The 15,866-nt window shown below is 38.9% G+C and overlaps 1 protein-coding gene across 4 annotated transcripts in view; it reads right to left on the bottom strand.

Annotated features, from left to right (window-relative positions):
• tbc1d1 (TBC1 (tre-2/USP6, BUB2, cdc16) domain family, member 1) overlaps positions 1 to 15,664 on the bottom strand; it is a 55,949-nt gene extending 40,285 nt beyond the window's left edge. For 2 of the 4 annotated variants that reach the window (XM_067584594.1, XM_067584596.1), the window contains exons 1-2: positions 15,514 to 15,664; positions 13,823 to 14,460 (exon numbers count right to left, since the gene is read on the bottom strand). In XM_067584594.1, the coding sequence (XP_067440695.1) occupies positions 13,823 to 14,419 (597 nt within the window). In that variant the 5' untranslated portion in view covers positions 14,420 to 14,460; positions 15,514 to 15,664. Of the gene's footprint in view, positions 1 to 9,458; positions 9,665 to 13,822; positions 14,461 to 15,107; positions 15,180 to 15,513 lie in introns of those variants that run through there. The other 2 variants (XM_067584595.1, XM_067584597.1) reach the window with 2 other exon arrangements.
• Between the last annotated feature and the right edge of the window lie 202 nt (positions 15,665 to 15,866).

Below are 15,866 nucleotides of genomic sequence, written 5' to 3'. Positions count from 1 at the left end.
GACTGTCAACAATTGTAACATAAACACTGTAAAATAAGGCAGATATACAAGAAACCCCTCTTCCATCTAGCAAAATAATAAACACAGTGAGACAGACTGTATCCTTAAGTATTAAACTGCTCTAAAAGTGGATATACCTATAAAAAGGACGGAAGCAAGCCAAATGTTTTCTTGCAGCAAACATGTAATTTTTTCCTTCTTTTTCATTTTATTTTTTTACTCTGACAAACATAACTAAAGTCTTCTAAACATCAACATTTCCCAGGCTACTACCTACGGCAACTTCCTCCATGTAAATATACTAAAATTCTCAGGAACCCTGCAGACAGAAAAAGACCACAAGGTAAGTATAAATGAGAAGTTACCATTTTTGTTGTCCTATGACTGTGTACCACTGACATATTAAGTTAATTGTGATTGTTAAACTAACTTGGCTATGCAGGCAGACTAGAGCCTTGGATCATCGAATGAACAGTTCTGGGGCTTGTTAGGATTTTGTTTAGGGATGCACCGATGCAACTTTTTCAGTCTCGATACTGATACCTGGACTTTGAGTATTGGCCGATACCGAGTCCCGATCCGATACCAGTGTTTAATTAAGAAGCTGTATGCCTCACTGTGTGGAAGAGACTGGAATCATTCTTTTAGGTTTGACTTAAACATTGCTTTCCTAACTTTGTAAAACAGAATGTAACAAATAAATACATAGATATAAATGTACTGAATTGTTATTTATCAAAATAACGGTATCCGATACCAGATCAGCCCATTGTCACCAATACCTGATCCAGCTATTTGAGTCTAAATCCAATATCAGTATTGGTACACCTCTACTTTTGTTTCTTACTCTTTTGATTGTATTTAATTTTAAAAAAACAACAAAAAAACAGGACCAAAGACACATAAAAATATATCACATCATCAACATCATCATTATGAACAACAACAACAACATTATAGACATTAACTTTACAGCGTACACATGCTTCTCCTATTGTGGGCCCACTTTGCTACACCACACTGGCAGCGCACCAGACCAAGGAACAAAAAGGAGGAAGTAGACGAGTTAAGCAGAAGCAGTGGGTGAGTCACATCAGTGATGTCATTGATGTGAGATGCCTGAGCAGCTACTAAATCTGCACTCTCATAGACACGTTTTCAGCCGGATCCTGCTGTGTCTTGCCTTGTCATGAGGTGTGCTCACTCCTGCTGCTTTTATCAAAACAATACCCAGCTCACTCTGCCACAGTTGGTGCTTTGTTCAACAACTCTAAGCTGTTCTGGGTAAGTGTGTCAGCTAAATGCCCAAAAAGTACAACGGATGGTTAACCTGTCTAACCGGTGAAATTTCTCTTTTCAAAAGATATCCAAAAAAGTGACTGAATACATTCACTCAAGTGCAGTAAATACAATTCTGAGGTACTTTTACTTTACTATTCATTTTCTTGCTACTCTGTATTCCACACCACTGCAATACAGAGGATAATAATGTAATTTTTACTCTACCACATTGACTTGTATTGATATTCTTCAACCAGCTTCAAGATTATAAATTAAAGGCCTTTGCACACCCACACAGGTGTTTTCACTTCAAGCTCATTAGACCTCTGCTCAGGTCGAAGGTATGAAGGTGGGTACTTCTCCCAGACCAGACCGGATTTCACTTCGTGTTCATTACTACATAGAACACATTCATTCCTGGTTGTGACTGAACTTTGATTGGATTTAACCTTTAAACATCCACCAGGTTGCTGGCGACCTGCTTAGGCCAGTTGTAAGGGACAGCATCACGCAGTAATGAGTCCAAGCAATTGGCACAATTTGGCCAATTGGAGATAATTGGAGAGGTTCTGGGACACCAGTGACACCACAAACTAAAAACTCCCTAGCTCCAATAAGGTTAGGCCTAGAGGTCTGGAATTTTATACAGGTTGACAAGATGTAGAAAGTATATGGTGTTCTGCATAGTTCTGGCATAAAGCATGTCCTAACAATTGTTATTCAAATATGTCTCAGTATAAATGAGGACCAAAAACTTTTTTGAGCCTTAATTGAACTAATGTAGTTTTGTTTGTGTTTTAGCCACATGCTAAACAAGCACATTTCCAGAAACTAGAAGATGTCATTTGTCAAATGAAGCCTAATACATGCATCATGGCCTTACAGTTCTTCTGTTAAAAGCTTTTCCATTTGGGTATGTCTAATAGGCAAAAATTCTATAAAAAGAGTGGATGTTAAGGGGTTAATTACATTGAATAAAGGACTTTGGCCTTAAATATACATCATAATGTAACATAATGAAAAGGGACGCTGCATTCTTGGTACTTTTACTTTATATACTTTTAAGAACTTTTGCTATTAAAAAATATGTACTTTTACTTAAGTAAGGAAAAGTTAAGTCAGGGGTATTTCTGTCATGTGGTATTGCAACTTTTACTTTTACTAGTAGAGAATGTTTCTTCCATCTCTTAATTCCTGGATGGCTTACTGTTTTCAGTGACATTTTTTTCAATTAGGTTGAAGGTTAGGCCATGGGTCAAAGACTGACTGATTAGTCTAGCACGTGTACACCATTATAATATGGCACTAATTTTAAGTTGAAGCAGATTCAGATGCAAATTAAAAGTGTCTAAAATGTTCTATTATTAAATTTAAAACAAGGTGCAGTTCACAAAGGTACAGTATGTGCCCTCTGAATGCATTCTAGGATTTAATTTGAAAGTTGTTTTTTCTTTTCTAACATGCTCATGAAGACAATCATTATTACATGTGTTGCTGTTCTGTGGATACTGAGCAACAACAGAAACTTGGCTTGTTGTATAATGAGTGACTGCAGGAACAAAAAAAAAAAAAAGAAGAAGGAAAATAAACCATGCATTCCTTCTGGTCTAGATGACTATATGGCCTAGTTGGCTTGATGGCCTTTTAGCACATGACAAGCACTCTGCTCCATGTTGCTACCTGACTTAAGTTATAAGCTACTGTCTGCAGATAAAATTAATTAATTTCTCACAAATGGGGAAGTATTAATTACAAGTTCCTTTAATGCTAACAGAATGAAAACAAACGAGTAAAAGAGAAACAAAGAAGACACAGTAATAAAGGAGATACAGGAAAGCTTGAACAACCTGACTTAAGTCGTGCTCAGACACCACACAAGTCTGCCTTTGTGGTATTTTAGCTGTTTACTGACAGAAACAGACAGTGAATAAGTACTGTACTGCACTGACAGTAACAATATGTGTGCCTGTATATGTTTGTGTGTAACTATGTTTTTTAAAACTTACCGAGAACTCAAATGGTTTAACTTATTTTCTTCCAGGTTCATTTGTTTTGCTTCTATATATTTACATTCATTAAATACAGTTACACAACTTGGATAACGGTGAACATTTGTAGCCTCTAGATTTTACTTTGCACTGTTTCTAAGTGCACCTTTAGATTTAGTAGTGGGTTTCATAAACACTAAATGTTTAGTGGCCTCACTCCCAAAGGAAGACTCTGGACCAGGCAGACTGCTAGATAAAGAGACAGACACAGATTTAAACACGATCTGATTTACTGTTCTCCTGGATTGCTTCCATGTTGAATAAAACTTTCCAATAATGGTTACATACATGGAAACATAATAATATATAACAATCATGTACCATAGTGGGTATTCTATATATAATCTTGAAAGTTTTTTTTAACCTTTCAGGGGGACATTTTTGCTTTTATTTGATAGGTGACAGTGCAGAGAGAGACAGGAAATGTGGGTAACAACAAACATCCGCAGCCAGCATCAAACCGTGTATGACATGTGCCATATAACGACGTTATGTGGCAGACATCTTAACCAGTGGGCTACTGGGATGCCCTGATGACTTTATTTCTAAACATAAAACTTTTTTATGGTGGCCCAAATAAAACTTGAGACTAATCAAATCCCTAAATAACCCTTAAAACTACAAAATCAAACATGAACAACAACGTAGGAACATGTAGGTACAGTCAGTAAATGATTGGAAAAATATAACAAATTCCTTTACAATAACGAGCAAATTGTATTTCAAGAGGTTATTATTTTGTCATGTTTTAACGTCTTTGAAGCTAGTGAGGCAGGACTATGAAGATCGATATTTTGGAGAAATATTCAGACAGAAGAAAAAAGGCACACTGAAGGCAACAGAAGCATCAATAGATGGAGAGAGACAGAGATTGTGAGTTGTGATTGACCACAATAAAAAAAGTAGGTTGTTGTGGTTTGACAAGTGAGCTGCGCTACGTGTCTACATGAAGTTCAAAAAAGCCAAATATTCAGCCTCTTAATGTCAGCAGATGTATTTGTCTGATCTACTGACAACATATTAAACCATGACACTAAACTTGCTACAACTGAACCATGATTTTTGCATGATGTTACATAAATTACAGTTATTTATTACCCTCATTCTCAATGTCTTGGGTTAGGGTTAGAATTCAGCACACTGTCAATTCAGCTTTTTGTCGAAACCTACATGCTGCTACAGATATACAACAATATTCTTCACCCATCTCCTAACTACCTCTTTAACAACTCATTCACTGCTTCTGATCCTCTCTCTCAACATCATCAATAGACATCATGTTTCTCACCCTCTAGCTTCTAGTGTCCACTTGTTTTTAATCATCCTGGCATGAGAGGGGAGTCTGCTATCTGTCCACTAACAACAGACCTCTCTGTTTTGCCTTCACCCCCCTCTCCATCTACCCCTTCCTCTTCCTTCTGCTTTCTCTACTTGATGCTCTGAAACACTTCAACCAACGGATACATTTAGTACTTGCTCATTCCTCTTCTCTCTCTCTCTTTTGTATCCTTCTGTCTTTAAAGACACAGAACAGCCATGTAGAGAATGCGATTTTGTTATCTTTGTTGTACTAGTCAAACCTTTTCTTATTTCAGCCCACCTACACCAGATTCACTCCCTCTGCACTCCCTCTGTGGCTGATAGCTGTTTCAAAACTGCTCAGCATGATGATGCTATCAGCCACTTCTACTTTCTCATTCAGTCACTCCCTTTTCATAGGAATTACATTTTCAGTTGAAATGCTTGTCTGCATGAATTCATTCCACATGGTGATGAATGGCATGCTAGAGAACAAACAAATAGTCTAAATTGTTTTCTGTTTCTATTGTTTTCTGTTTGTCTCACACCATATTGAGTGTTGACACATTTCTTTGTACAACATCATCATATGTCATCAGTTCTCTGATTTCCTGTTCCAATACTTCCACTTTTTTAGACCTCTTCCTACAACTTCATCCTTTTTTAGAGCCAGTGTACAAAGCTAAAACATCTGATTTGGAGTTGTTGGGGAGTGAAGAGGATTAGCTCCTCAGAGGGCAGCTTTAGCTATAGACACACAGTATCTTGTTCAGTGAAACGTTTACATGAGGCTGATCTGCGACAGGAAGGCAGTTGGACACAGCCTGAGGCTGTGACCCACAGACTTGGCCTTTCACAGAGGAACAACACTGAAAAAGCATGGTGTCTCTCACCGAGCTAGAATTAAAAAGAACTACTGTAGTACTGACCTCGAAAAGAAGGAAGTTACATAAGTGCCACCGGTAAAAGAGAAGCTGCAATTGAGTGCAATAAACAAAATAAACTTTTCAGTGTTTGCTGAAGAGAAAAAAAGGTCAAAGGTGAGGATATCGTATAAAGAGCATAGTCAGTTGCCTCGTCAAAAATGTTAGTGAAATTCCTTTGGACTATTAAAACACAAAACTATTGTACACATTGCTCTACATCCTTCCAGGTTTCTCTACTCTTTGACTTCATTTAGTTTCTCTATTTCTAGACTTTCTGAACTATCTGGTCCCCAACTTACAAGGCTGAGCGACTCCAGTACAGCCATGTGTCCCACATTTATTAAACAGCCGTGAGTTGACATGACAAGAAGTTTACTCTAAAAAGAAAAAAAACACAGCTCTGCAAAATTATAGTTAATATTATAGTTATTATAGTTTATGTTGAAAAGTAACATTGTATCTACAGTATGCAAGACAGTATTATTTCCATTATCCATGTTTAATCAATTATTCACTTAGTCTATAAAATGTTGAAAAATTGTGAAAAAAATGGCATTCACAGTTTCTTAAGAGCCCACAGTGATGTCTTTAATTTGCTTTTTTTGTCTGACCAACAGCCCAAAAGCTGTCAAATCACCTTTCAAATATGACAAAGAAAAGCAGCAAATCCTCATATTTGAGAAGCTGAAACTAACTAAAGCTGACAATATTTGGTGTTTTTTGTTTGAAAAATGACAGAACACAACAAAAACTATTATTTGATTATCGAATAATTGCAGATTAATTTTCTGTAAATCAACTAATTGATTAATCAACTCAGCTCTAACTGTATCTACTTTTAATCTCACTTCATGCTTTGTATCAGTGAGTAAATTAGTGAAACATGGACAAAAGATACACCCCAAAAATTTGTCCCATACATGATCTAAATGAATATTCCACTTGTATAAGTCTGAATAAAAATACTAGGTCAAAAATAAGAAGTTACAGGGGAATGCCACTGAAAACCCAGTGACGCACCGGCCAGCTTAGAAAAATCAACAACAACGATGACATGCCAGCTAAAAGTCCCATTTCTGCACTTCCCATGGTCATGTGCCTGCCTTGGTCTTGTGCCTCATGGAGCATAGCCAGATCTCACAGGAGTTCAAAGTTTAGGAGCCATTCAACAGACTAGAAGCCTCACTAAAAGTGAGTGAAGTGCAAAAAAGAGAGAAATGGGGGAAATTAGAGGGGTGGGGGACACAGCAGGAAATGTCACTGAAATGGTGAGCCACAAGAGTCCAACACATTGACATCACTCTATTGAGATTAAGGAGCCACTTCATAGCACAAAGACAAGCGGGGCAGAGATGACGAATTCATTCAAATGTGATAACAGAGACACAATGTAGGGGCTTGTTGAAAGTGCTGTGCTGAGTCAGACCGAACTCTTTACTGAGAGTAAATCAGGTCAGTAAGGCTCACAGATAATCCCGATTATCTCATCAATCTGAGAGCGCTGAAAGAGACTGGATGGTGGGAATGTTAGGTTTAGGTGTAGCTCTAAGACCGACAGGATGACAGGTGAGACAAGCAACACTTTCAATGAACAAAGTCAGAGACAAACTGTTAGACAAACAGACATAAAGCAGACTGACACTGACAAGGACACACCATCAGTTATAAAGACAGGACAGGAAGGTGACTTCGGTCCACTTTACTGTCTTGTTTTTACTACAGTGCAAGGAGTGTGTCACATGAAGAGAGGACGGAAGTCACATAAAAAAGAGGGAGGGAAAAGCATGTGAGACTGAGGGATTACAAGAAGAAGGTATGGCAGAAAGGGGAAAAAGGACATACATTCCCAGCAGTGTGGTCGCTCTTGGACAGTTTGGTTAATCATGAACTCTAATCACTTTTTTTTGTCAAAATCAAAAAGAAGCCTACGGTACTTTCCAAGTTCTGAATCTTTCATTCAAACCAGGTAAATTATACTCATTAACATCGCCACCTTCACAATATTTTTTTCACAATTCTACAAACTGACATAGTAAACTGTATAGCTACCTACACCAGCCACAATTTACATCAAAATCATTAATTTGAAAACCAAAAAACAACTGCATATAATGCCACTATGACCTAAGTACAATGCTTTACAGTTGCACATGTGTGAACCATGACAGACAGACCGCTGAAGGGAGAGCTTGAGACATGTGACTAATAAGATGTAGCGAAAGACTTGCCTCCTGATCCGGGAGTGAAGGCCAGGCATAAAGACAATGGCTCTGGAGGTGTTATCACCATGACTCACTCATACGCTCACTCATGTACACCTACATTTAGCTTGTGTTTACAATACCTAAGCAGACTGGATCTAGATGTGCTCAGCTTTAAATAAAAGTGTTTGACAGTCAGTGACCCGTCGTTTAACAGAATCAGTGTCTCAAACACTATCTAGTCAAGACAACAGCCATGTTTCATTGATAGGATCATTGTTCCAAAAGCCATGTTGAGCGACACCGTGAGGTGGGAGGAAGAGGAGAGGTTCTCACCTGTATGATGCACTGTGCAGATTACCTGACACAAACTGGACTGTGCAACTTGTCAGAAAACACAAACTATCAATCTTATGGCTGCAGCTACTGATGACTGTTGATTAATCTGCCAATAATTTCCTCAATTAAACCATTAATCATTTGTCGATGACTGTCGGAAAATAGTAAAAAATGCCCATAAAATCACCATTAACCCAAGATGATCAATGTGTTCAATTTGCTTCTTTAAAGACAAAGATATTCAATTTACTACAGTGGAAAACTAAGAAAACCAGCAAATATTCACATTTGTTGGCCTCTTTTTTTGTTGGTGGTATTTTTATTCAGAAAATGATTTAACCAATTAATCAACTATCAAAATTGTTGCTGATTGTTTGTGTCAATTGACTGTTTCAGCTGTAATAGACTTCAAAATACATAACCAATACAAAGTTGTAACAACTAGTCAATTAATCCAGTAGTCAACAGAATCAGAGATCAACAGAAAATCAATTGGCAACTATAATTGATTAATCGTTTCAGTAATTTTTTTTAAAAGCAGAAATGTGAAACATATGGTTCCAGCATCTCCAATGGGAAGAGATTCTCTGTTTTATGTAATTGTACACTGAAAATCTTTTTCCCTGTTGGTCGCACAAAACATGACATACGAAGACGTCAACCTTAACAATAATAATCCTTATTTATGGTACATGAAGCACAAATATCCAAGTGCAACCAAAATCTGATCTTCCAACTTCAGCTAAATACAAAGTATAGACATTTTCATCATAATCCAATGTAAAGGCAATGTACTTAACATAACTATTGTAAACAAGTTAAATCAAATGAAACTGCTGTCTACTGAAGCAGCCTGAATGACCCTGAATATTTACAATCAGCACACCGACCGCAACCATTCAGTGGTGACATTATCCACCCAAAAGCTCTTGACTAGTTATGGTAACTTATACACTTACACTACATCTCTGCCCCCTCTCAGGAAGAAGAGAAGCATTATATGTTGAAGTTCAATTGATATTTACACTGTAAAACAAACAAAACAAGCACATCTATCTGGCATTAGGACAAGCCTATGAGTCTAGTAGTTAGCTAACGTTAAATAGAGTAATGTTAAGATCATGTTTTATGGTGAAAACTTCATTCTGCGTCAATAATGAACAGGGAAAACGTTACTAGACATGTAATGACTATTCTGCTGGACACTTATAACAGGTCATGTTGCTCAACGACATTAACAACATTTTAGCTAATGTTAATGTTGGCTAACTGCCTCGGTTAACGTTAGCTAACTGCCCACTTAGCATGGCACGCAAACTGAACCAAACGGCACAGACAACAGCTCTTTTTTTAACTTCACTTACATCTTTCTGTTCTTGTTTGACGTTGAACAGGTTGAACCGCTGGAGTCGCGCTTTCATCCCATCCGCCATAAACTTTCCAAAAGCAGCGTCTGAAGGGTCACTCTCCTGAAGCTAGTCTCTGACAAATGTGGGGCACTTCAATATCATTTCATTGGAAAGTTGAGTTTGCTCCCTGAAGCCGAGGAAAAACCACAGTAAAGCGTCAAGCTTGCTAGCACAAAATTACAACACATCCGGTTTATCGTATTTCACGGTAAAATAATCCCAATCGCCTCATATTATATTATTATATCCTTAATACACGGCAGGTTTTTGCTTTTATTTTGGAAGCAAGTCCACCAACTTCCGACTTTATTCCTGGTTGCTTGGCGCTGCTAAATCCGCCAATACGTTGAGGGACTGGGCTGGACACAGTTCCTGTCCCGGGTCAGTCAAACGTTTAGGCGGTAGACTTTGGGGTGGTTTTCACTTCACCGCCGTTACATGATTTAAGCTGTGTCTATTATCTTCGTCGGTATGGCTGAACATAAACAGCATTTCCTGTCTGCGGGAAGAGCTGACCCAATCAAGCAGGAATGAATGCCCTTGGGATGAACTGCAACTGACAAAGAACTAGAATTGTGACAAATAGCTTCATGCCAAGGCCCCTGAATCCTCATTTGATACAGTTTATCTCAAGCTGACCCTTGACAATGTAATGTTAGTCCATATCTTAAAGGAAAGGTTCACAGTTTTTCAAGTCTGTCTTAAAACAAATTAACATTGCTGTAATCATTCTTTATGTTCATGTTGGCCATTAGAAGATCCCTTCATAATGCACTACTGATGGGGGCCAAAATCCACAAGCCTCCTTCTTTACAGAAAATATATTTAAAAGTTTATCTGAAGCTAATATGAAGCTTCAGCCGTCCAATTAGTCACATCACTTCCCCCCATTACTTACATGGAAGGTGCATTTAAAGGGGATCTTTTAATAGTCGACATGAACAGGAGGAATGATTACAGCAAGGAAAACCTCTTTCATTGTTGTTTTAACATAGGTTTGAAAAATTGTGAACCTGTCCTTTAAAATAATAAAACTGTGAAACTAACAGACATAGCTCATTTAGCATTTTATTAACCTTTTAATGACCACCACCAGTTTTTAATAGGCCTACCCTCCAAATGAATGACTGATCAAACCTAAACATTGATCAATGGCTGTCAATCATATGGATGGGGAATGGAAAACTGCACTAAATATTTAATAGCAAATAGAAACAATGATATAACCTACAGTAGCTAGTAGTGGAGAATGGAGTATCACATAATCTTTGAAATTATTTCTGAATATGAACCAGTGAGTTAGGATTGCCATTTTTTAGATTAGATTAGATGACAACTTGATTGTCAGTCCTCTGAAATTTTATATCACAATCCAAATCTCTTACAAATGCATGAAATAAATTCTAATATCCTAGTGATTAGTGTAATTAAAAGTTTACAACAAACCCTACAAAGAAATTGTGCGGATATCATAATCACAGGTTGTGATTAGAATAGCTTATTTAATATATAGTTAATATACAAGGTAAATTTGGTGATAATTGACTAGTAATGGTAATAGGAGGCAAATTCTAAAACATAACTCACACTAAAGCATTGTGAACTCTGTAACACTTCAGTGGTGACACCCAGTGGTTGCTTTTTTTTTTTTCCAACTAGAGGAGCACGGGAAACCCCACAGACCCTCTGAGACAGTTTCTGTCCCCTGACAGAGAAAACAAAGTTCCTCTATATCTCTGCACTAATGACAAATTTTCTCATAATATTCATTTTTACCACAAACAAATAATGTATGTAACAGACTTCATGTCTTACACCTCTGTTGTGCTCTGCATGGCACTGACAAGAATATACAAACAAATCATTGTATGTTGAGTCTTGTTACTAGTCACAATTAAATACATACAGTAAATTAATTCTATCTCAAATACTTTAAATGTCTAATATCTCACATTAAAAACAACTATCCTTTTATTTCACAACATTCAACATATGTTTGATAAGCAGCAAAGCAGAGTCACCTCCATTTTCACACACACACACACACTTTTGCATATTAAAACTGAGCCTTAACCCATCCCAAAAATGTCCTCACTCTCAAGGTCTAAAACACTAATTGATCCTCGCAAAGAGAGACATTCACACACACACACACACACACACACACACACACACACACACACACACACACTAGTAGTAGTAACAGTATATAGTACAACACTGCCTTTTTTTTTTGCAATATTTGGAGAATTGTGTGTGTTACCTTTTTAAAATTTTCTCCCAAGTGGGAAAGGGGCAATTTTCCCTGCACTGCAGCCCTCGTTGCTACTAACTGCCTTGGCCTGCAGGAGGGTGTGGACTGCTTACCCCCAGATACACACGTAGTCACCAGCTGCTTTTCTTCACCTACCAGCAATGAGCATTACCAGGACAGTATAACATGCAGAGTCGCCCTGTACTATATGAATACTGCTGTAACTTTTTGCTAAGGATGAACTGGTTCAAATGTGTATATTCTTAAAATCTATATACAGTATAATGTGCTTGTCATGGTACTGTATATTTGAGAAAAGTGTGCCTACACACTTGAATGATTACTGCACATGAAATTGTGAAGTAAGGAAACTGCTCTGAAACTGTACCATCACCTCACCCAGGTGAAAGTAACAATACATTTAGTAACATTCAGTGTGTGTGTGTGATTTTGTGTGTGTGAGTGTGGTTTAGTGTTTCCTGTAGAGAATGTTTATACATCAGAGGGTGTGTGTGGTTTTGGTTTAAGGGCCATGCTTGTTCCTGATTCCCACTCTAGCTTAGTGCAGTTTACATACCTTCTATATGTATAAGAATATTGGCCAAAAAATCTAATAAACTAAATCAAAAGCAGTCTGAATGATAAATGAGTGTTCAAAGCCCTACAGCAATGCCCAAGGGTTGCATACATAATCAGCATGTGTATGTGTGTGTGTGACAGAGCTAGAGCAACAGGTGGTCAGCCTGACATCATCATCACATTCTTGGAAGGGCTGAAAAGAGAGAGAGAGAGAGAGAACAACAACACCCACACATACGCTATCATACACGCAAACTCCACAACCAGCACATCGCAACAGGCACCGGGCCACAGGAAGTTGTCTCCATAGTAACGTGGTTCTACACCCTGCTCTTTTGAAGCAAGCTCATCTGCTCTACCTCAATTAACACACACAGTCATCACAACATGTGAACAGTGTGTGTGTGTGTATATGCTCAGATACAGTCGATCTACATGTGTGCATTTACACCATATACAGTAAGCCTAGATGCAGTGATATATGTATACACACTCAGTTATATTTACAGTACATTACATAGTACATGCTGGCTGTTCATATTCCAACAAAGTATTCTGTCATCTTTGATTCACTTTGATCCCATTTAATATCCTCCACTGTCTCCATCTCCATGATTTGGCCAATTTAAATGTCTCTGGCCTGATTTGGACACCAGCTGCAGCTTTACATTGCACAGAGGACGCCATGTGAGAGGTGAAAGGATTAGAAGTCAGGGATCTGCTAGTCAGCAGAGTGTGAGAATGTGTGTACTGTATGAGGATTTTATTCTTGTCGCTGTTTGCTTGTGTTGTTGAAAAAAAAGAGTAAAGGCACAATGGGCTGCCATATTACCAACACCAGATCCAGTTTCTCCCAGTGAGATGACAGAATAAATACTGGCACGGTCACACCGAATGCTCAGGCAGCTTTCTGTTATTAGATATAAGGAGGAGAGTGGTGCCAAATTGTTTAATCTAAATGCTACAGTTTATCTCTGTCAAACTTTATAAACTGAGATTGTGTTGATGTGCTCATTCTTGAGGTATAGTCACAAGTTTTGAGATGGTTACCCTTGACCTACGAAATATTTTAGTACTTATTTGACCAGTGCAAATGCAATGTGAGCACAGGAGACTGTTTGGAGCTCTTTCAATTATCTGTTGTCTTGTTGTTACCAATGGCGTTTTATAGCTGACAAATCCCGCTAATTGGCATTCAACATAATATGACTAAAACTCTAAAATGATCTGATCTAAACCGTCCTGTTTGTTGAGGCATCAGTTTGAGCTCTACAGAGATTCCCTCATCCTTAAAATATAACTCACCTTTGTAGCTCTGATTCTGACTATGATATTATTTTATAGAGTATACAGTAACTCCTTTTCCATCAATTGTTTTTTTTTAATTTCGCATACACCTGTATATTGTGGCTACAGCCCGAGACACTAGTGTTTATTCTCATGTCATAATGTGTGAACACATGTACAGCTTTGCACACACACCTACCTTAGTGCTGTCTTGGCTCTGGAAGACGTAGCAGGCACAGTTTGGTGCACCTCTGACCAGGCAGCCAAAGCTGCTGGGCTCCTTGCTGTTGTGAATTAGTTTCGTCACCTGGTGTGGACGGCATTCAAACAGCACTGTATGTCTCAGAGGGTCCAAGACGACCCCCTCAGCCCAAACGGACACACAACGCACCCACGATGCTGACACACATAGAAAAACTGTCTGATTCCGGGTAGGGGGATCCTGCTGTCCTCTTCCTGATCCTGCACACCGCACCTCCTCCCTCTCAGCAGGCCGAGATCTACTAATCTCAGCCACCACCCAGGGCAGCATGGCCATGGTGGTCATGTAGTGGACTGGTAGAGACCCAATTAATGTCAGTTTATATCGTATCTCCTCCTCTACCTCCTCCTCCACCTTTTCCCCCCATGTAGCAGTTGTCTCCCTGGCTGAGGTGAGCTTTTGAGAAGAGGTGAGATGTGAAAGTGATGGAAATGAGTGGTGGTTTGAAGTCAGATTAGGACGGGGTTTGTCAGAGCTCCTTGGCCTGAGGGCTTCACCTCCTCTGGGCTTCACTTCAAAGTAGAGCCCCTCCATGGCTCATGTGGCCAGAGGCAGTTGTCCGCCTCTGCTTTTACCTGCAGAACATCAGTTATTTATAATCCAGATAAGTAACAGGACAGCCACAGGCACATACAGGATCTGTTTAGCTTTTAAGAGTTCAAAAGAAATACACTAAGCTAACATTTATTTTGAGGGGATTTATAATTTTTAATTTTTTTGCTCCACTTTGCCATTGTTGGAGAATCAGGTCAACATTCCCAGGACACAATGAAGCCCTGTGGTTTGGTAGTCAGAGGGTCATTTAGAGGGTACTACAAAAAATGACCACCTGGTGTTTACCCAGCCATAGACACATGGCTTGACTACTAACCTAGACCTTTACAGTGTCAAGGACACACACACACAAACACATGACGGTTACACTGTGAGGATCATATTTGGCCAGTCATACAGAAAGGAGGGAGGGGTCCAGCTGACCCCTTTAAGCCTACATACAGTAATCAACAGAGGTGGCTTACATTATAATGTCTATCATTACTGACAGATACAGGGATATGCTGTTAGAATTTGTATGTGAAATCAAAGCCGCGGATAAAAGGTTCAAGCGTCAGTGTCGGTAAATAGTTGCCGTAGCGGAACGTGATTAAAATGGTGATAAATGAGAATCATAACGTTCACGTCAATTCATTGAGGAATGAAGTCAAAGCGGCTGCTTACGTACCTCGTGTTTGACCTTGCAACATGAATATATCCCTCAGGGTACATCAGTTGGGACAGTGCAGCTTGAGTCTGTCTGCAGCATTCAAACAGCGCACGGAAGTGAAAATTAGGCTTTATATCCGATGGGTGCAGTCAAGTTCAAGTCCGGTAAAGTTGTAAATATATTCACAGAATTGAACCTCCCGGATCAATAACTCATGAGCGAAACGTTGTTAAAACACAAACGACGCCTCGAATATATATTTCCGACTTTACCGAACTATTTCGCTAGTTTTTATGTTTGTACGCACGGAACAAGTTATTTTTACGCACGACTTACGCACTATTAATATGCGTTATTCCTTGAGTGATAAATAAATTATTTGATCCATATAACATCATTTCATCTCCTCTTCATGTCGGCTTACCTTATCACCGCTCGAACTCCGCGGTCCTGTCCGGTGTGCGCAGCGGTAAGTGTGACCGAGAGAGGTTGTAATGTGTGTCAGAGAAACCACACACAACACACACACACACACACACAGAGGGAGGGGAGGGGAGGGAGAGAGAGAGAGGGAGAGAGAGCGCTCCTCACAGCACTGTCTTCAGTTTGAGTTAAATATAGATGGCAGGGTCGTCTGTACCTCCCTCCTCTCCTCTCTATACTCAGATGGGGCATGACAAGTGCATGCTGCATGCATGCGCTGCTAGAAGATGCCGAGACGACGTCTACGCACGTAGCGTCTATACGGTATACATATATGTGTATGTATATATATGT

This window comes from Thunnus thynnus, chromosome 3 (genome assembly GCF_963924715.1).
Source record: "Thunnus thynnus chromosome 3, fThuThy2.1, whole genome shotgun sequence".
Classification (NCBI taxonomy): Eukaryota; Metazoa; Chordata; class Actinopteri; order Scombriformes; family Scombridae; genus Thunnus; species Thunnus thynnus.
The sequence above is the reverse complement of the archived record's forward strand: the minus strand, read 5'-3'. Positions and strand labels throughout refer to the sequence as shown.